Source organism: Schistocerca nitens, chromosome 4 (assembly GCF_023898315.1).
Source record: "Schistocerca nitens isolate TAMUIC-IGC-003100 chromosome 4, iqSchNite1.1, whole genome shotgun sequence".
Lineage (NCBI taxonomy): Eukaryota > Metazoa > Arthropoda > Insecta > Orthoptera > Acrididae > Schistocerca > Schistocerca nitens.
Genome location: NC_064617.1, coordinates 69219245 through 69241910, shown reverse-complemented (window position 1 = coordinate 69241910; position 22666 = coordinate 69219245). Strand labels below are relative to the sequence as shown.

The window sequence follows — 22666 nt, the reverse complement described above, 5'->3', positions numbered from 1 at the left end:
TGGGAATAAAGAGGTAACTGTGTTGCACAAGAACAAAATTTTCTGAATCCGTGTTGGTTATGTATCAATAATTCATTTTCTTAAAGGTGAATCATAATGTTGGAGTTTATGCTCCAAACTCCTACTCCAAATTGAGGTCAGTGATATGGGTCTGTAATTCAATGGGTTACTCCTATTTCCTTTCTTGAATATTGGTGTGACCTGTGCCACTTTCCAGTCCTTGGGAACAGACCTTTCATCAAGTGAGCGGTTGTATATGATTTTTAAGAATGGTGCTATTGTGTCTGCATACTTGGAAAGGAACCTGATTGGTGTACCATCTGGACTGGAAGACTTCACATTCTTAAGTGATTTGAGTTGTTTCGCAACACCTAAGATATCTACTTTTATGTCACTCATGCTAGCAGCTGCTCTGGTTTCGAATTCTGGAATATTTACTTTGTCTTCTTTCGTGAAGGAGCTACTTATAACTGTATTTAGTAACTCCGCTTTAGTGGCACCATCATCGGTAACATTTCCATCGCTATCGCGCAGTGACGGTATTGACTGTTTTTTGCCACTGGTGTACTTCACATATGACCAGAATCTCTTTGGGTTTTCTACCATATTTTGAGACAATGTTTCATTGTAGAAGCTATTAAAAGCATCTCGCCTTGACGTCCACACTAAATTTCGACCTTCCGTGAAACTTAACCAGTCTTGGGGATTTTGCGTTCTTCTGAATTTGGCATGTTTTTTTCATTGGTTCAGCAACATTGTTCTGACGTGTTGTGTGTACCATGGTGGATCAGTCCCGCCTCTTATTAACTTACGCGGTATGAATCTATCTGTTGCTGTAAATACTGTCTCATAGAATTTGAGCCGTATCTGGTCTACACTTACATAATTTTTGTACTTTCAACATTGCAGCACAGTCAGCAATCGTGATAATCTAACATATAAGAAACTGTCAGCCTCGATTGCGGTAATGAAACCAATCTTTACCTAGGTTTCAGCCTTCTTCAGAAGATACACCTGAATCTGTAATTTGTCTAAGAGGGCATGGTTTAGAAATGAGGTTGTTTTAGTTTCGTTTCTAGACCATGCCCGCTTAGACTAATTATAGATTCAGGTATATCTTCTGAAGAAGGCTCAATTATTTGGGCTGAAACCTAGGTAAAGGTTGTTTTCATTCCCGCAATCGAGGCTGATAGTTTCTTATATACTTACATAATTAGCGTGGAAGGAATGGAGACCCTCTCTTAGAAAGACATCAAACGAATTTTTATCTGCTGTTTTAAATAGATATACTTCGCGTTTTTTGTGGTTTTGGTTGATATGGTTTTGAGCCTAGCTGCAATGACTTTGTGTTCACTAATACCTGTATCCGTCATGACGCTCTCTATTAGGTCAGGATTATTTGTGGCTAAGAGGTGAAGTGTGTTTTCGCAACCATTTACAATTCGTGTGGGCTCATGAACTAACTGTTCAAAGTAATTCTCAGAGAAAGCATTTAGTACAATTTCGGAAGATGTTTTCTGTCTACCACCGGCTTTGAACATGTATTTTCGCCAACAGATCGAGGGTAGATTGAAGTCTCCACCAATTATAACTGTATGAGTGGGGTACTTATTTGTAATGAGATTAAAGTTTTCTTTGAACCGTTCAGCTATTATATCATCTGAGTCGGGGGGGGGGGGGGGTCGGTAGAACGAGCCAATTATTATTTTAGTACGGCTGTTGAGTAGAACCTCTACCCATAGTACTTCGCAGGAACTATCTATTTCAACTTCACTACAAGATAAACTGCTACCAACAGACTCACACACCACCACCTACTTTATTTAATCTATCCTTTCTGAACACGGTTTGCGCCTCTGTAAAAATTTCGGCAGAATTTACCTTCTGGTTTAGCCAGCTTTCTGTTCCTATAACGATTTCAGCTTGAGTGCTTTCTATCAGCGCTTGAAGCTCTCGTACTTTTCCAACACAGCTGCTATTTACAAGTACAGTACCGACTGTTGCTTGGTCGATTCTCCTCTATTCTTTGCCCTGTACCCTTTGAGACTGGAGCCGTTTTTGACCTTTCCCGAGACTGTCTAACCTAAAAAACCGCCCAGTCCACGCCACACAGCCCCTGCTACCCGTATAGCCGCCTCCTGTGTTTAGCCGCCACCTGACCTATTTAGCGGAACCCAAAACCCCACAACCCTATGGCGCAAGTCGAGGAATCTGCAGTCTACACGGTCGCATAACCGTCTGAGCCTCTGATTCAGATCCTCCAGTAGGCTCTGTACCAAAGGTCCGCAATCGGCCCTGTCGACGATGCTGCAGATGGTGAGCTCTGCCTTCATCTCGCTAGCAAGACTGTCTTCACCAACTCAGATAGCCGCCGGCAGCCAGAGAGAATCTCTTGCGATCCATAGCGACTCTAATACAGAACATTTTTAAAAAGGTATTAAATAGAATGAATAAAGTTACTGTATGATTACGAACTAACCTCTCTTCACTTCAAATGAGTTTTCCATAGTTAGATTGGTTTTCAGTGTCACCACGAGTTTTTAACAGAAAGTTTCTTTCTTGGTTCTCGTGCATTCGTAAAACTTGTCTCGTTGTTCAAATAACTGAGGGGGTGTATGGTACTCGCCACATTTTTCTAGACAGGTATACCGTAGCTCATTCACATGCATTCGACATACTTTTAATAGCAGAAGCCGCAAACTCTCAGCGCAAGCTCGTCGTGGCATCCGTCCTTCCAAAAAACAGACATATTGGACGCAGTGCAGCGACGTTTGGCCATGCCACACCAACCCGACAGTCGTAGGTGCCACTGTGACCGCAACCGTATACGATTTACGGAAATTACGGTAAACGTAGATGAGGATGGGCGCACATGGATTGGAACCGTCATGCTCGCCACTTGCCCATCTTCTTCTTCTGTGCGAATGCACAAACAGTGCCTGAACTCTTACGGGAATCGGCAGCGCGCCGCGAGTAATGAGTATAATGGGCGGGGGCACTACGAATGTAGTGCGGGACAATACGTTGAGAATGTGGGTTTCGCGGGAGGCGTGCTAGAGATCAATCCCTGCTCGCGCTATACTCTGTGTCCTCGGTGGCTCGGATGAATAGAGCGTATGCCATGTAAGCAGTAGATCCCGGGTTCGAGTCCCGGTCGGGGCACACATTTTCATCTGTCCCCGTTGACGTATGTCCACGCCTGTAAGCAGCTAAGGGTGCTCATTTTATTGTAATTACATTCGAAGAACATGATAGGGAGGCAGTAGTTGAGAAGGAAGTAAGACAATATTGAAGCATATCCTCTGTTATTTCCATCTGTACGTTGAGCATGGGATAAAGGAAAACGAAGAGAGGTCTGAAAAGGAAGCTAAAGTGCAGAGAGGAAAAGTTTCTCCTTCAAAGCTTACCGATGATACTGTAATTCTGTCATCAAACGGCTTGGAAGACCAGTTGGTCTTAAAAAGTGATTATTAGATTGATATCAGGAAAAGTAAAAGAGTGCGGTTCAATTAAATCTGGTGATGCTCGGGAATTAGTGGGGAATGAGGCGAATTTAGGTATTTGGTCAGCAAAGTAATTAACAGTGGCCAAAGTAGCGAGGGTATGAAATACAGACTGATAACAGCAAGAAAGACTTTGCTAAATAAAAGAAATTTAACGTCTAATATAAATTTAAGTGTGAGGAAGTTTTTCTGGAAGTATTTTCTCTCATATGTGGCCTGAAGGGAAGTGAGAAATGCGCTATAATCAGTACAGACAAGACAGTGGAAGGTTTTGAGCCTAGGACTAATTCGTAAGACGTACATTTTTACGTAGTGGGTCTTTCAGATGTCTCGTTTTCACAGCAGAGAAATGAGACGCGTAGCAACGTTCATACAGAGCTTGCTGGTCTGTCTACAATTTCAATTATAAAATATAAAAGATAGCTCTCAGGACAACAGTGCTTTTGCTATCCTTGTGAATAAAATATGCTGAAATTGAAGCTTTCTCCTGTCTAGCTCTCCTCACACTGATACTCATTCTGTAAAAGAAGTTTGGTTTCAGTATTTATGGTGCGCAGAATCAAATTGACGATACAATACTGTTACCTGGCAGTTTCAGTGTCTGTCTGACGTGTTGCGAAAGTGTTACTCAGGTCATGGCGATACTACCTTAAATTAAAAGCAGAATCTTGTCAACTAGCTTAAACAGATTAATCAGTATTTTTCTTGAGTTTTGTAAAAGGAAAGTTACGGGAGACGAAGACGTTTAGCACTCAGTTACATTTAAAGGCAGGCTGTTTCATGTAAGCAATATTGGAATGATACAAATAATCACACGCGGTGGATGTATTTTAGTAGGTTGAATGGTAAACGATGTTAAAGAACAGTTCCTTAATAAGAAGCCTCTTTCACCAAACAATTCCTGGAAAGGAACGGCAGTAATAGAAACGAAAGCTGCAAATAAGATAGTGTGTTTGTTTGAAGTATCCTTAAATTTCAGCAGACAAGCTATGAATCTAATTAATAAAATGTATTGAAATCACAGTCTGTGTGTGTGTGGGGGGGGGGGGGGGGAGGAGAGAGAGAGAGAGAGAGAGAGAGAGAGAGAGAGAGAGAGAGAGAGAGAGACATAATCAACATTACTTGGCAGTTTGTTTTTAAAAATGATTTATACAATGGGGCCAAACATGTACGTAACTGAAACGTTACATTCTAATTCGTCTTAAAATCACTTGTGAAGATAGCTTTTGTCGGCAGGCATATTTTGTCTCCCACGATTTTTTTCAGCTTCAACCAATCACTGATTTTGCAAATGACGTTGTACATGCTTGGGAGCCACTGGACTGCCTCGTACCCTGTTAATTTAATTTTGCGTGAAGATCAAGTAACGGATATTTTGATGATTGCTTTACTAGAATGTCACGGAGTTTCCAGTGTAAACGATTTAAAGGCATAGCAGCTTAATCAACGATAATGGGTAATAATAGAGACCCCGACGGCTAACCCCGTAAATTATATGATTAAAATTGCTGTAATGGAGTACTATTTGCAAATACAAGGTAGTCTGAAAGTTGTTCGACAAGTTGCTACTCGACATTTGTAATGTCACTTGCTGGGTGTTCGAAAATACTGTAAACCCACTGCTACTAGGAGACACAGCATATCATTTGATTTGCTAGTACAGTTTTTGATTCCGATATCACGTAACTCGTTATTGAAGTAATGAACGTGTAATTAAACTTAAAAGGTTTTTCCAGAGGGAATTGTTTCCCTCTTCTGGGGAGTGTCCCTGGTTTGCAAAACGCCTCGACGGTTGTGAATTTGGAGCTGAAGACTTGGGGACTGGTTTCGCCGTGCAGTGCTGCGCGGTATCGAAGCGACAACAGCTCGGCTTGTACATGACAAGGTGACAGCCACCGTGGGCGGTGTAGCGTGGCGCCCGTTCTACGCAGTTCCCTTTTGTTCTGTTACGGCGCCTTTCACGGCTTGCCTCTCCAGTCTTGCAAGCAAGCAGTTAATTTAACGCTGAAATGCTGACTGGGAACGTTTTCAGAGAACTGTGTAGGTAATGGTGCATTCCGCAGTTTCTTGAACTGTGCAAGATGATTTGACGGAGGAATCACCAACACTGTCTGCGTAGGATGACAAAACTACCCTAGAAATGAGACTTTAGTCGTTCGGACGGAGCATGGAAAAAGGTGTGGAAAGGGTGTTTGTGGTACTTGCTTTTTATTTTAAAATAATTTTGAATTACATGCTCTTTTGAACGCTAAGAGGCAAGCGGATATCGTCCTATCTGGCACGATGGAGTAATTTAGTGTTTTAGACGATATTTAATCTTTATTTATAACTTTGAAATTTTACCCGTCGCATGCGCGTATGTCACCTGTATTGCACACGTGTGTATAAATCTCAACTGTTTTGCAGCATACGGTTTCGGAGGGATGTTAAAACTGTGGTTTTCAGCGAGGAGGTGGAAAAAAAGGATGGCACTACAGATTTACTCTGCACGTTGTTTCGAATCCAGAGTGGGTGCCATTTTAACTAGCCCAAAACACCAGCAGACTGTTTACGAATGCTTGCAACAACTGTTTTAAATACTAAGAATTACAGGGCTTGCATGAATAAGTCAGGAAGGCAGTTTCGAACGTTTTTCTGTTCTTGAACACGTATTTGCTCTAGTAATAAGATGCATTTGGCCTAGTTAATGTAATTTGTTTTTGTTGTTCATTTCGAGTAACCAAGAGGAGGAGAAGGTGATGTGAAAAGCATGCTTTCGCAATGCATTTCATTCCACTTTCACTAGATTTCTATCGATAGCAAATGAATGCGGAAAGCCGAAACTAATACTTGTTTGCTTACTGGTACTGATTCTTGTTAGTCACGTTTTCAGCTTTCAGTTCGTTTGCACAATGTTTTTAATGTTATCGTTTGCAAAAATATTACTTACTTGTTCTTAAGTAGCCCCTAAACGCGTGCAATGAGGAAAGAAGCAAGGCATGCATTCGTATCTTGTGCATGTCAACAAAGTGAGAGTATTGAAATGGCAAGGAAACAGAACTGCATGGAGATGTACCTCCACGCAGAATATATTGTTTTATTAGATTGTCAGTGCATTAGTTTGATTGTAGTGTGCACATCTTCTCACTTCGAAATCTTACCTGTGATGAGTTACTCAGTGTGGGGCCAATAATAGCAAATAGCAAATTACAGGGACAAAAAATATAATTTTTTAAACATCTTCCAGCATTGTGCAATGCAATAAATTTGATAAAGGGAACGGTCTAAAACGATTAAGAACCCATAAAATGGATATTTTCCTTTAACATGTATGTAAGGATTTTTTTTTTTTTGTAATGATGGTCTTAACTAGTGTAATATGTAGACCTACCTTTCCAACAGTAGCCTGTTTGCTGCATTTCCCGGAATATTTTTCGCTAGGATCTCTGTTTTTCAGGAATAACCAAACGGTAGCACAGCATGCGCTTTGAAACCACGAAAAAAATTAAGCAGATATCAAAGTATATAAGCCTATACCATGCTTTGTGATGTATCAATAATCAGTTGCTTCGCTAGTTTCGTATTCCTTGTATCATTTGCACGAGAAATCGTATTGATGTGGAACGAGGCGCTATATATGGACAATTTTTTTGTATAAATGCCGTAACAATCAGTCGCATTCGCATTGTTCGTCGGCCAGCATTGACATGGCTGTCTCCATTTCTTGAGCCCATCACTCGGCGCTTTTTCTTTCGCTCCTGTCTGGCTGACCCTCCATGTGCTGGGTTCTGTTTCCATCAGAAAAATCTGATAACTTTTCTCCGCCCATCTGAAACTGTTCCTCACACTTATTTTACTTCCGGTAATGCCCATGATAACTTCGGTTTTAGAAATTTCCTGATTTTCTTCGTGAAATGGTCTTCCGATGCCCTTAAGCTATAGAACCGTATTCACTGCTTTATAATTGTTATTTCTGGTTCAATTTTTATGTATATTTCATTTAATCTCAATCGAACCTCTGAGTACTCCTTTAAGTAACGAAAGTAACTGATCGACTTGTTCATTTCGATCCAAGCACAAATTACGAGGATAATACAAACCTTCTTGTTTCAAAACAATGCTGTAATGTCTTAGTTTGGCCCTGAAACTCAGCATCATCTATTAAGGCATAACTGTCTTGTATCAAGTAACCATTCTTGTATACGGACTACCAGTCACTCAGCTGTAGTATATTTGAGTTTAGTAGTAGTAGTAGTAGTAGTAGTAGTAGTAGTAGAAGAAGAAGAACTGGTCACATGTCACAGTGTTGCAGAAGCCAGTGATCGCACAACATGCAGACACGCCTTCTAAAAAGTGTTGACACTGTCACCGTATGTGCTTGGAGGCTGACCCAGCACTCGGTGTTGAAATTTTTTACCTATTCAGAGAACTGTCCGCGTGTAATCGTGCCCTACATGTAGTAATTAAGTTGGAGAGCTCGCATGTTTACAGATGTAGAAGCTATAATAGTTTGGTACTAAAATAATGTTGTACTGATTGAAAATCTATTGCTGCGAAAAAAATAGTGCCAACAACGAAAGGGCGCGGAGAGCGCGTAGACGTTCCATTGTAAGAGGGGCAACTAGCGAACTGCATTACATTGGCAGAACTGTAGTTAGCTGGGGCAGATTGCTTGGGAGCTGCTTATTGGACTAATCTTAGCTTGTTACGGCATTGGTTGTTTATCTACTGATTAATGGTGCAAATCTGTAAATCCCGAAATATTAAGTCAGATTCGTACACCACACTAATTTAACAAACACGTAAGGGCCGGCGATGTGGGAAAAGGTTAATTTTATGGGGAGACATTTTAAAAAATCAACGAGGGACGTAAAATTATTATGCTGCTTTCACTTTGTTATAAAAATGAGGAGCGTGAGCTGTACTGTGGAAAATAAAATTTTAAATGCCCTGTAACAAACATGCAGCAGTGAATTAATACAAACAAAATTAAAACAATTTTCTTTTAAATGTGGTATTGACATAATATAGATGTAGTCTTCTAGAAGCCACTTGACTTATTTGAATTCCACTGTACTGTATATAACACTGCGATCAGTCTCTTGCGTCTGATACTGGTTTTCCTACTCAAAATCAGTAGTTGCGTGTAATGTAGCAGCAAAGTTGTAGCTCCACATGCATCATTATGACGAAACTTTCTCCAGTGTTCCTAAATCCCACCAGAGGTCTTTATAAAGGTCATGTCAGAGGAACTAACAACATTGATAAAATGAACTTCCGGGCAGGTCCTCTTAGATTTTTTTTTTATACTTGGATGATTTCGAGATCAATACCTGGATGTCCATTTCCTAAAGCAGTAAGACTAAATTTAAAAAAAAATTATAAACGTCGCCTTTGAATACTACTTTCCGACCGGTATGCAGTACTTCTTATTTAGAATTCATTGTTTCCGGTATCTGAATGCTTGGCGTGACAGTTGTTCGTTCTAATCTCATTGATAGCAGTCTTTCTTGGTGTTATTAAAATTTCATATGTATTAGCAAATGGAAATATTAATTAAAATATTTAATCATAATGTAATAAAGATATTTCTTTTTTTAATTACTTTCCGAATGAAAATGCAAGTATTCCGAATAAATTAAAACTTAGTACAGAAAATGCGACGCATCAAATAGAAAATAAAATATTTTCAAATTTTTGGACAATATTATTCATGCATACAACTTCCTCCTTTCACAATAAGGCACTTTGGATGTCAATAAAATTTGAAGTAGGGTTCTGTGCTTCAATCCGTGGAAACTGAACGCTTTATAGGATCGCTTTGTCTGTCTGTAAAGAACCCTTTTTCTCAGGAACGATTAAATGTATAAAGTTCAGATTTCTCATATTACGATCTGTGGTCCTTAGGCGCTGAAAAAATTATAACTTTTAAATCAGTTAAGTCAAAAGGTATGGCCATTTAGGTCACATATTTTGATTCTCGAAAACTCTTATCACCGAAACCTGTAGGGTACTTCGCGTTGACATAAAATCATGAAATTTAGCAAGATGGAAGGTTCCACAGTATAAGTAAAGGAAGAAATATTTCTTTTGTCATTTGTTACCTCACTTGAAACTTGAAATTACAGCATTGTCGAAAGTCTTGGAATCTCTGGGACCGATATCGTGGCATTATCAGTTTCGATAACAGGCAAAAATCGTCAGTATCCTCGATTCCCGCAATGGATAAACTCTGTGCACACGTCATTAAGTTAGTACGGAACCATAAGTGCGCGAGTCCTACTCGTAGATGGCCAATTTATTTTGCTGCGATAAATTAAAAATAAAAATGTTACTTTTATTAAATATGGTTATTCAGTATTCGTAAACATTTTCATTTCTTAGTGAATGTGGAATTCAAAAATTTACTAAAAAACGATTTTGCGATCACTACACTTCTACGCTACACAATTTTCCAAGCCTTTATTTAACAAAATAAGATACATAAATAAATCACAGTAACATAAAAAAATATAGATATGTGAATTTCTGCACACTCGGATACAGGCAACGATAATTACATGCTCGAAATGTTTTATAGTTAACAGCTGTCGGAAATAATTTTCAGATTCTCTTTCTTGTCAGTAATTGTGTTCTGCTGCTTTAGGAAACTGAAGTCTGGACAGTGGTCTTCATATAAATATAAAAAAAAATTCCCCGACGCAGTCGTGTCCCACTGCCAAAATGCGTCAGTATAGGCACGTGCCTGTGCAAACCTTGCTTCAGGGTAATGACTGCTTTTAATTTACCTGCCTGCTTTGTTGGGAGGCAATACAAAGCGCGAAGGAGGTGCTCGTGGCGGAGTTCCACTTGGAAAGCTATTCTCGGTCTCTTGTGGCCACCGCGCGTTGCGGTGCTGCTAATTGCCACCGTCGCTAATTACCCAGCTGTGCCACGTGCTGGCCACGTGTCCTCGGGCGCAGTCTCGAGCCTGGGGCTAGCTGTGCCGTGCCAGTGTCGCGGCGTCAAACAGCTGACCAAAATGTAGATTATTTATACTACGTTCGGTCATGCCGACTCTCTATAGTGTTTCTAGTGCCAGTAGAAACTAGTTCTGAACATAGATAATGAGTCGCAAGCAATTATTTTCTTCAGTCACCTGTATGCAACCAGTTTGTGACAGTGCTTCCCACAGCACTTGAATGCTGTAAACTGTTTATCAAAGACACAACAGCAACGAGAGGGAAATCTTCCCAGTATTTCACTTTGATAAAATTCATCCGTCTTTAAACTGAGAAATATATTTACATATGCATGTGTCAGGTGTTTCTAAACATTTCTAACAAACATTGGAAGGTGACCTTTGGGCAGGAGAGACTTATTCCTTTGAACATGTGACTTACAGTGTGTTGGCAGTGAGGCACAAAAAGAAGGAAGATCAGGTTTTAGCGTCCCATCAGTGACGAGTTCATTAGAGATATAGTGCGAGCTCGGATTGGATAAAATTTAGGGAAGAAAATCTCCCGATTGTCCTGTGCATACTGTTCAGACAACTGAATCGACCAGTGCACTGGACCACCATAAAGGACATGCTGTATATGGTGCTGGAAAATGTCCCTTGATCAGTTTATCACTACTGTGATTTAGGCACACTATAGTGTGTCAGGGCAGATCCCTTAATATCTACTTGATGACACTTCCTGGCAGATTAAAACTGTGTGCCGGACCGAGACTCTAACTCGGGACCTTTGCCTTTCGCAGGCTGTGGCTAAGCCATGTCTCCGCAATATCCTTTCTTTCAGGAGTGCTGGTTCTGCAAGGTTCGCAGGAGAGCTTCTGTAAAGTTTGGAAGGTAGGAGACGAGGTACTGCCAGAAGTAAAGCTGTGAGGATGGGGCGTGAGTCGTGCTTGGGTAGCTCAGTTGGTAGAGCACTTGCCCGCGAAAGGCAAAGGTCCCGAGTTCGAGTCTCGGTCCGGCACAAAGTTTTAATCTACCAGGAAGTTTCATATCAGCGCACACTCTGCTGTAGTGAAAATTTCATTCTAGAAACCACCTCGATACTGCACATCACTATTAGTTGTGAGAATATAGGGTATGTCATACACCCAAACAGTGCTACAAATGGCTGGTATTCGGATCCTTACCCACTGGATTTTGATTGTGGGGTGCATACGAAAAAAATTTCAATTTGCTGCTCTAGTTAACATCGGCAACAACCTTTAACAGAATATCCACGGGACCCTTTTTTTAGTGTCGTACAACACAAGTCAAGGCCTGTCATGCTATTAGTAACACAACATGCATCGCTACCCGTAATGGACACTTCGAAATCTCCTGCAATTGGGGGGGGCGGCGGCGGTGGCTGCTGCTGCTGCTGCTGCTGGTGTGTGTGTGTGTGTGTGTGTGTGTGTGTGTGTGTGTGTGTGTAATCATAGGTATTGTTTAGCAAGTGCGAGAGCTTTACAGTGGCATACACTGCAAGAGACATTGTGAATCATGAAGAGATTTACTGTTGAAATTCTGGGACTATTACTTCCTCTGTCACACATCTGAAAAAATGGTAGTGGCAAGAAAATAAAAAATTAGAACTCGTGTAGAGTTTACCAACAAATGGTGTTTTCACCATTCCTGAGTGTAACAGGAAAATGACAGTGGTACTGGTAAAAATGGGATATGTCACTTAGCTAGAAGTTAAATAGCTCCACTCCTCAACTGAGCTAAAGCACGAAAATGGCAATAATTCCCCATAAATATTTGTGTCTTTATTCCTGGGGGCCCCTCCCCCCTTATGGATTTATGTAAGAGCAATATTGCTACTCTTTTTAAAATTTATATGGTGGAAACAGCAGCTCATTGATGGATTGTTGTCATTTAAAAGTGTGTCAAAATGAGGGACAGTAATATATATATATTTTAATTCTTATGGGACCAAACTGTAATTTTACTTACTTGGAATGACTGTTTATTGTATTTCCCATTTTTGTTCAGAACTATTTTGTATGTAAAATTTGTACTGCTAGAGATAGCGAAGAAAGAATTTAAAATGTTGTTTCATTATTTTTCTTTTTCCTTTGATGAAGAAAGAAATGAAAAAAGAAAATACATTGAGGTGACAAAAGTCACAATGGACCTCCTTTTGTCTATTGCAGCAACCTCATGTGGTGTGGATGCACCAAGTCATTGAACTCCTCTGCAAAAATATTGAGGTGAACTGGCTCTGCAGCTATCATTCATTGTGCACAAAATCCTGCATCGTCAACACTTCTGCAAACATGACCTCTCGGGTATATTCCATAAATGTTCTATGGGATTTATGTTGGGCGATCTGGGTGGCCAAATAATGTGCTCAAATTGTCCAGAATGTTCTTCAAACCAATCACAAACAGTTGTGGCTGGTGACGTAGCACATTTTCATTCATAAAAATTCCATTGTTTAGGAACATGATGTCCATGTATGGCTGCAAATGGTCTCCAAATAACCAAACATAAACATTTCCAATCAATGATTGGTTCAGTTGGACCAAAGGACCCAGTCCATTCCATGTAAACACAGACAACACCATTATGGAGCCACTACCAGTTTGCAAAATTTTTTAAATGTAGTATCCTGTGCTTATAACTCCAGCTACCATTCCGCATTCAAAATCTGTTGTTTTTCCGTCACGCAACCTTAATCACATCGGAAACCTTTTCGTGTAAATCACCCGAGTACAAATGACAGCTCTGACACTGCAGTGCCTGTTTATACCTTGTGTATGCAATACTACCACATTCTGTATATTCGCTTATTGCTATCCCCCCAAGTTTTGTCATAACCTCATTGTGTGTAGGCAATCTTGCTTTAAATAATGGGTGAATGCATGAGCCATGTTTTCATCAATTGATATTGTGCATTTACTTTAAACTTTTTCAACATCCACATTTCATTTCCTATTTGAGTACTTGGTCTCAGACATGTACTAGTTGTTACTTTCTCACCTTTCTAGCTTAGTTTCGTGTTCACTGGTATTATGCAAGAGAACTGAAAAGTTTTTGTTTTGTTTTATTTTAATGGTGTTCCAGAACAGTGAGAGGAAACACAGGACTGAAGTTTTTGTGCTGGTTGTGACTGAAGAACTGTCAGACTGGGAGGATGCGAGGACAATGGGTGAGTTAAGGGGTGTGACAGATCTGTGAGTGCTATGCTGACAGACATGTCACTACTTATCTTGTATACTCCTTCACACATAAAATAGTTTTACTGAACCAAACCTCGACAGATAGTAGCACATCTGAACCTCAGTCTTGTTCTTGTTTGCGTGCGTGCGTGTGTGTGTGTGTGTGTGTGTGTGTGTGTGTGTGTGTGTGTGTGTCGTTATTTACTGTGGAGGCAAATTTATTTTGAGACATCTGTAAGCATTTTGATCTTTTTGGTTTCGAATTAGTGGCTTTATCAGATAATGAGGGGCCCAAATGACAGGCAGGGTCCCACGATACCCCTCTTACTCCTACTCTATGTCAATACAGGCTTAGTCGTAATTATGTTCACATTGTGATAACAGTCCAATAACTACTGGGTACACATTTTTTTGCTTGCTTTGACATTTGTCTGAAAAGTTATCAGTAAGCACTCAACTGTCTTGATCCAAAAGTTAAGCAAAATTAAGGAAGCTCATCTACCATGTGTTGCTTGAGACTCACCTGGCAGATTAGTTGCAGAAATGCTTTTCAGACGAGACGTTGGGTGTCATGAAATTTCCAAAAAATTTAATCAGTGCAATTGATGGGCATCATAGTGTGGCGCACACACACTGCCGAGCTGTGACTGAGGCCTCCTATTTATGCCAGTGTAAGTAGGAAATGCGACGACATGGTGCCAAATTCAGCGGCCAGTGCCGAGGATTTCCTGACCAGTAGCGAGAACGACAGCTACGGCACCTGTCAGACAATGAATTTGGTGCATGCTGTTCATACTATGCGGTGCCATTGGCTATCCCAGCATCCTTCATTGGACCCATATGTTGGTACACTGTCAAGTGACCATAGATGTTTTTGTTGTCAGATTATCTGTTGTCACTGAAATGTCATCCCTTGTTTGACCTATGTTTGGTCACTGTGAGTTGAACATTGCCTGCATTACATCCATTGCTGTACTAAGTTGGTATCCTGCGCCTCTGTTCACCAAATATGTCGAGCTGCGAATTTCCACGACTTCTGTGAAAACATTTCCCAGTACGAATACACTGACTGGAAGATTTTGTTACTTTTGTGGTTCATATTTTGCATACTATTGAGACAGTGATCGAACAATGCAATTTCTCTGGGCTGCGCAGACTTGGGTGTCTTAAAGGTTCGAAGCATCTATTTTCCATGGTGTGATGAGTTTGTCCATTGTATGCCCTACACTCCAAGGAATCTTATAGGCACCAGCCCTTCAAAAGCCAAGATTGTCTAAAGTTTTGTTGGCAAGCGAAGACGCATTTAACTTGGTTTCTTCATTAGCCTTTCTGTTTTTCAAGAAACACAGTTGATATACGGCAGGATGATTATCCTTCTTTGTTCTTCACTTTTTTTCCAGCTTTTCACTTTAACACATGCCATGTGTAAGGCACAGCAAACATGTTCAGAATGTCTGTTCTACAAGGAAACCTTATTTAGATCGCACAGCTTGTTGGATAAGTTGTCTGAATGATGCAGTGCCATAGGGTAAGATTACAAAGGTGTCGTATATACATCTCCAAGCATGTAAGTTTTAACTCCACCAACTGGAGTGTTCTCTCCTCACACAGGATGATTAGACACAGTGGGTGACAAAGGACTATCCGTGACAGCACCCTAAGTCTGTTCAAAGTATTGGTCAATAATAGTGTGCAGTGAGTAGTCTCTTGTCACCCATTGTGGCTAATCTTTCATAAAAAAAAGAAAGATTAGTCGCAATGGGTGACCAGATAATACTCGCTGCACGCTGTCATTGACCAATACTTCAAACAGACTGACAGTGCTGCCATAGATAGCCCTTTGTCACCCACTGTGTCTAACCCTTCTGTGGAAGATTTCGAGGTGAGAACACTCTGGTTAGCAGAGCTAACCTACTTGCTGTTGGTGATAGGTGGCTGACATTTCGTAATCTTGCCCACAGCACTGCATCGCTGGATTCATTTTTGCAACACCTACATTCTCTTCATGTGACTATAAGGTTTACGAAGGGGATAAATAAAAACTGTGAACTACTGTTCCTAGCAGATATGTTCGTGCAGAGAAAAGAGGATGGCACCTTGGGTCATGGAGTGCATGAATTGAAAGACCACTTGAAAGCGATATATACCGAGCAGATGACTGTCATGGTGGCAGATATTGACTGGTTATTGGTTTTGTTTATCGTCTTGCAAACAGAACATCTTGTAATAGTGAAAGCTGTCAGCAGTGCTCTACAGATGAGTGAGCTGAAACTGCTGCAGTGTCAGCTTCCTCTACTTTTATCTGTTGAGACTTAATTCCAAGACTGTGGTCTGTGAAAAGTAATTCTGGAACATCATTTACTGCCAGATTATTATTTGTGAGTTGTCATGGGGAAACGTGTGTGAAACTTGGTTAAAAAGAGGGGACAGAAGTGTTGATTTCCCGTTTCAAATGTATTGTACAAAATGTCACGAAAGGACTACTATCAGGAAAAATACTTCATTCGATAGAAGTAAATTGTTGATGCAGCACAGCATTATTTTAGACACTCACTTGATTAAAGAAAGCTCTGGCTACAGCAAAAAAGGATTGCTCCTGGCTGCGTACGCAACACACGGAATGTTAGTGATGAAGATTTGGGTTACTAGTAAGTGAAGTGAAGTTGCTATCATCATTCGTTGTCACTGGCAAATGATTTAGGAAATTACCACACTGTGTATTGTAAAACCACACACACATGAACTTTCACTTACAGGCCACCAGCATCACCATCCTGCTAAAAAGTGGTACCTTCAGACATTGCTCCACAGAACATGAGCCACATCAGATTCAGACAGATTATCCAACTAGCTACACCACCTCCACTGCATAGTTTTTCAGAATGGATATTCCAAATGGAAGATTTCCCATTCCTCACACCTGGTGCATGTTAGGCAAAAAGAGCTTGAAGAAAGTATAGAACATAGACAGTGTTTCTTCAGAAATAGGAAGACTGCTAGAGAAACAATGTTAAATGCATCTTCTGTTCACCAACAAATCTCTGAGCTCTTCTAGGCTTAGTGAAAGACAATTGTGGCTTAGGAAGACCTGTTGCCTAAGATTCCTTAGAGCTGAAGGAAGTTATACACTGGACAAACTTGTCACACCATTGAAGATACACTGTGATCAAAAGTATCTGGACACCTGGCTGAAAATGACTTAAAAGTTTGTGGCGCTCTCCTTCAGTAATGCTGGAATTTAGTCTTGATGGCAGTTTCCACTCTCGCAGGCATATGGTCAATCAGGTGCTGGAAGATTGCTTGGGGAATGGCAGCCCATACTTCAGAGTGCTGTGCTGAGGAGAGGTATCTAGGTCGGTCGGTGAGGCCTGGCACGAAGATATCCCAGAGGTGTTAAGTAGGATTCAGGTCATGGCTCTGTGCAGGCCAGTCCATTACAGCAATGTTACTGCCGTGTAACCATTCTGCCACAGGCTGTGCATCACACCCCCCCTCCCCCCCCCCCCAAAGCATTTTCCCCTTCCGTGCTGCATGTCTATCCTCTTGCTATTCTTTTTCCCCTCCCTTGGGAACATGTCTGGGGATTTATTGGGAATGTTCTGCATTATGTTGCTGATATACGAACAGTCTCACCTTTGTTTTTGGCTCCCTTTTCCTTCTTTTGTTTCCTTTCTCTTGTTCCTCCGTTTCGACATTTGAGCATTCTCTTTTTTTTTTTTTTTTTTTTTTTTTTTCTTCTTCCTCTCTGCACGCTTCTGAAGGCCAGCCCAGGCATATGACACACAACAGGTGAACAAGTAACACAGTGTTCCCAGCCCTGGGTTGACAGGTAGGATTCACATGTATCCCCTAGTACAGGCCAGGTCCAGGGAGGGGTGAATGCCTGAGCTGCAACCATCCCAAATTGCCGATTGGTCCCTTGGTCAGATGTACGGGAGGTGTGAACACTCACCTAAGGCAGGTGTGCCTCCTCGTGAAGGGAGCCCCCAGTTGGAAGGACTGGGTCATCGGAGGTGCTAGCAATCGTGGGTGATCTTCTTGCAATGAGTCACTCATCTTCCCAATCGACGTCTACAAAATGTTAACATAATGAGGCTATTGATACATTGACCATTCCCACTGCACCACGGTTCCTTGTGGTCTCACGTACTGAAGACAGTCCATCCTTCACCACAGTCAATCCGTTTATTGTTCAGAAAGGTGTTAATGCAATTGCTGGCCATGTGAAATCCTGCTCTCATTTACGGAATGACACTTTGCTTTTGGTGATGGCTTCTGATTCTCAAACACAGCACCTGCTTGCCGCCTCCCTTCTCCATGGCTACCCTGTTTGTGCCGAGGCCCACAAAATTTTGAATTCTTCCCATGGTGTAATTTACACCAGGCTGCTTGACGGCTTAACAAAGACCGAAATACAATCATACCTCTCTGATTAGGGCATCACTGCCATCCATCGTGTAATAAAAAAAGGTAGATTTCTCCTTAGTGCTCAACCGCACTCCCTCCATCACCTTAGATAGGGTAATACTGCTGTACAAGCTCAAAGCGGGCTATGAAATTGTCACAGATCCAGATGTACATTCCGAACCCAATGCCCTGCTACCAATGTCACGGTTTTAACCATGTTAGAACATCTTGTCGACACCCAGCCAAATGTGTAACTTGTGGCACGGATGCATATGAGAGCAATTGCCAGCCTCCTCCTCCCCACTGTATCAACTGCAATGGCGGCCATGCCGCCTCCTCTCTGGATTGTCCCGTGTATCTAGAAGAGCGGGCTGTCGAAGAGATACGGGTAAAGGAAAAAGTGACTTTCCCAACAGCTCGCAAGTTACTGGCTAGTTGCAGCCGCTGTGGTCTCCTGTCTCGCACCGGTAGTTCTGTTCTTGTTACCCTCCCTCCATGAAGGACGTGGCCCCGCAGACATGTGACCTGAAATATGGCTCTGAGGTTGTGAAGTCACCCAGTGTCAAGATAGCATTGCCATTCCCTTAGCCCGCTGTACAACAAACTGTCAGACTCTCACATCAAGGAGCGAAGCCACCGACAACACAACCCGTAGGCAGGAAAGGATGGAAGGAGTGCAAATGCTCGCCAGTTAAGCAGCACACATTCATAGTTCCCCTGAGCATGCGAATTACAGTCTCCTTTTCCTGCCCGTGGCATTCCATCTCCCACGTCAGCGGTCCAGATCGGGGGCTAATGATTGCGGTTCACGTGCGATCTCTTCTCTCCGAACTGTAGTCTTCCCCTTTACCACTTTTACTTGCGGTCCATTCACGTACGTCTCCATGGTGTATGCCTCAGCTGCAGCTTCGTCTGGACCTTTTGCATGGGCCGAAGGACTCTGTTAACCCCGCCGCTCTCCGCTGTCATTTCCTCTCGATTCTCGACTTGTTCTGGGGGTCTGAAGCGGTTTACACCAACGGCTCAATGGCTGTTGGTCACACAGGCTTCGCATATGTTCATGGAGGACGTATTGTGTGGCACTCCTTGCCAGTTGGCTGCAGTGTTTCCACTGCAGAGCTGGCGGCCATCTTGTGCTCTTGTACATCCGCTCATGCCCTGGCGAGTCATTTCTCCTGTGTACTGACTCATTGAGCAGCCTACAAGCTATCAACCAGTGCTACCCTCGCCACCATCTGGCAGTGTCCATTCAGGAATCCGTCTATGCCCTGGAACGGTCCCACCATTCCGTGGTGTTTGTGTGGACCTCAGGACACGTTGGCAACAAACTTGCTGACAGGCTGGCCAAACAGGCAACGCGGAGACTGCTTCTGGAGATGGGCATCCCCGAAGCTGACCTGCGTTCTGTCTTACACTGCAGGGTTTTACGGCTTTGGGAGACGGAATGGCATAACAGCATGTGCAACAAACTGCGTGTCATTAAGGACATAATGAATGTGTGGAAGTCTTCCATGCAGGCCTCTTGCAGGAAATCAGTTGTCCTCTGCAGGCTCCGCATTGGCCATACGTGGCTAATGCAGGGTTACCTACTCCGACGTGAGGACCCACCTCAATGTTGCTGTGGCTCCCAAATGGCAAGTCATCCACTCTTGCTGGACTGCCCACTTTTAGCCGCTCTGCGGCAGACTTTTAACTTTCCCAGCACCCTGCCTTCGGTGTTGAGCGACAATGCCGCCACAGCAGCTTTAGTTTTACATTTTATCCGTGAGAGTGGGTTTTATACTTCTATCCACATTTTAGTGCATGTTCTTTGTCCCTCTGTGTCCTCCACGCTAGTGCTTTTAGGGTGGAAGTTTTAATGTGTTGCAGAATGGCTGACTGTAATCTGCTTTCATGTTTTACTCCCTTCTGTTTCTAGCGTGTCTCCGTTTTCTTGTCCTCTCTTGTTCCTTTTAGTGTTTGTTGCCTTCCCTTCATTCTTGTGGCTTTTCCTTTCTTTCCGTTTTGTGTTATATGTTTCGTGTATTTTATTAGGACCAAGGGACCAATAATCTCATAGTTTGGTCCGTTCTCCCACCTCTAAACAAACCAACCAACCAACCAACCAACCACAGGAGGAGTACTCCAGTGACGACTTCCTCCATCTTGCCGGTGTGCACCACCAACCATTTCTCAGCGTTGGACTCCACTGACCAACAGCACAAGCAAGCCAATGCTTCTGTGGACCCCATGGAGCAGGATCCTCCTGCTCCTGTGCCCTGTAGTAGTGACCCTACACCAGCTGTCACCCAGCACTCGCCGAATTGACACCCTCCACATCTCTTCCTCCTCATGACTGTCCTCCAATGAAACGTTCGCAGCCTTCAGTCCCACAAAGAGGATTTAAGGCTGCTTTTAGCATCGCAGCATCCCCTTGTACTCTGCCTTCAGGAAACGAAATTGTGTTCTCATGACTGCTTTGAGCTAGCACATTACTTACAAATTTGTTTTGACCTTCCCCCTGAGAAGGGCATTCCATCTCATTTGGGCGTCATGCTGCTTATATGGGATGACCTTCATAGTCAGCCAACTTCCCTGACTACCTGTCTTCAAGCTGTTGCAGTTCGCCTTTTCATTCCCCACCTGGCTTTATATACCTCTGCCCTTTGATGTCACCAGGGCACACTTCCTTCAGATTATTGGGCAGCTACCTCCCCCGTTTTTGCTACTCGGTGACTTTAATGCGCATAATCCCCTCTGGGGTTCTCCCAGGGCCTGTCAGATAGGTGCCCACTTGGCTGACCTTCTTAAGCAACTTAAACCTCTTCTGCCTTAACAATGGAGCATCCACTTTCCTTTCCGATTCCTCGCACGCCTATTCCAATTTGGACCTGTCCTTTTGCACTGCCCAGCTTGCCCATCGTCTAGAGTAGTCCTTTCTTTGTGACACCTACTTGAGCGACCGTTTCCCATGTGTTCTCAGTTTGCTGACTCCTACCCTATCCGCCTGCACACCCAAATAGCAGCTTACTAAGGTTGAACGGCAGCTTTACTCCTTCCTGGCGACCTTTTGAAGAAAAAGATTTGCCCAGTTGCTGTGATCAAGTGGACTATCTCACCAACATTATCCTTACTGCTGCAGAACGTTCCATTCCTTGCACTTCCTCTTAACCACATCGTATCCCAGTCCCTTGGTGGACTGACGCTTGCTGCAATGCAATTCGCACATGGAGATGGGCTCTCCATATTTTTAACTGTCATCCTACGATGGCAAACTGCATTCATTATAAACAGATGTGTGCAAAGTGTCCTTTTGGATAGCAAACAAGCCAGCTGAATTTCATTCACTCGTTCTTACAACAGTTCCATCCCTTCCTCTTTCATGTGGGCCAACGTCAGACTGCTTTTTGGGACCAAGATCCATTCCCAATTTCCGGCCTGACTGTGTCAGTCGATGTTATTGTGAACCCTATTGCTATCTCCAACACCTTGGGCCGCTATTTTGTGAAAGTTTCGAGAGCTTCCCACTATCACCCTGCCTTCCTCTATCAGAAACAAGTGGAGGCGGCTCGGGTGATACCCATCTCTTCTCCGAATCCGGAGTGCTACAATGCCACCTTTATTATGAGGTAGTTAGATCATGCTCTCAGCTCATCCCAATCCTCCGCTCCAGGGCTGGATGCCATCCACATTGAGATGTTGCAGCACCTTTCTCTTGCGGGCAAGCACGTTCTGCTTAACACATACAACCTGGGCAGAGGGCACATTTCCTAGATGCTGGTGGTGAAGCCACAGTCATACCCATACAGAAGCCCAGTAAAGACAAAACCTTTCCATCTTGTTACCAGCCCATCTCTTACCAGGTGCATTTGCAAGGTGATGGAATGCATGATTCATGCCCGGCTATTATGGTGGCTAGTCTCTCACAATTTACTGATGAATGCACAGTGTGGATTTCGAGTGTGTTGTTATGCAGTTGACTATCTCATGACTTTGTCCACCCATGTCATGAATGGTTTTCTGTGGAAATCCCAGACTGTGGCAGTGTTTTTTGATTTGGAGAAGGCCTACATGTGGGGCTTTCTTGGGGTGCCTGCCCTGTTTTCTTTGGGCATTTTTGCAAGACCAGTTTTCAGGGTGTGTGTGGTTTCTGCCTTGTTGGACATGTTTATCCAGGAAAATGGTGTGCCTCAGAGTTCCATCTTGAGCGTCGTCGTACTCTTTGCTTTCACCATTAATCCTATGATATCCTGTCTCTCACTGGGCATCTCTGGCTCCCTTTTTGTAGGTGATTTTGCCATCTATTGCAGTTCTCCATGAACCTGCCTCACCGAGCGGTGTCTTCAGCTCCGTCTCGTTTGTCTTTACTTCTGGAGCATCGACAACGACTTTCGCTTTTCCACTGACAAAACAGTCTGTATGAATGGTTTCTCCCACCATCTCTACATCTTGGGCCGGTTGCCCTTCTGTTCGTTGAAACTAAGACTTTTAAGGGGCTCCTGCTTGATGGGAAACTCTTGGTCCTCCCATGTGTCTTGTCTGGCAGCCCGCTGTAGTGATCCCTCGATCTCCTGTGTGTCCTCACTGGTACTTCCCGGGATGCTAATCGAACTACCCTCCTGTTTGTACCAGTCCCTTGTCCGTTTAAACTTGACTATGGG

At 42.7% G+C, this 22666-nt stretch overlaps 1 protein-coding gene across 3 annotated transcripts in view; it reads left to right on the top strand.

Moving 5' to 3' along the window:
* The window catches only part of LOC126251719 (diphosphoinositol polyphosphate phosphohydrolase 2), a 175203-nt gene that overhangs the window by 139703 nt on the left and 12834 nt on the right, over nucleotides 1-22666 (top strand). For 2 of the 3 annotated variants that reach the window (XM_049952315.1, XM_049952314.1), the window contains exon 4: nucleotides 13518-13609. In XM_049952315.1, coding sequence (XP_049808272.1) covers nucleotides 13518-13609 — 92 coding nt within the window. The remainder of the gene's footprint in view (nucleotides 1-13517; nucleotides 13610-22666) is intronic. The other variant, XM_049952316.1, reaches the window with a different exon arrangement.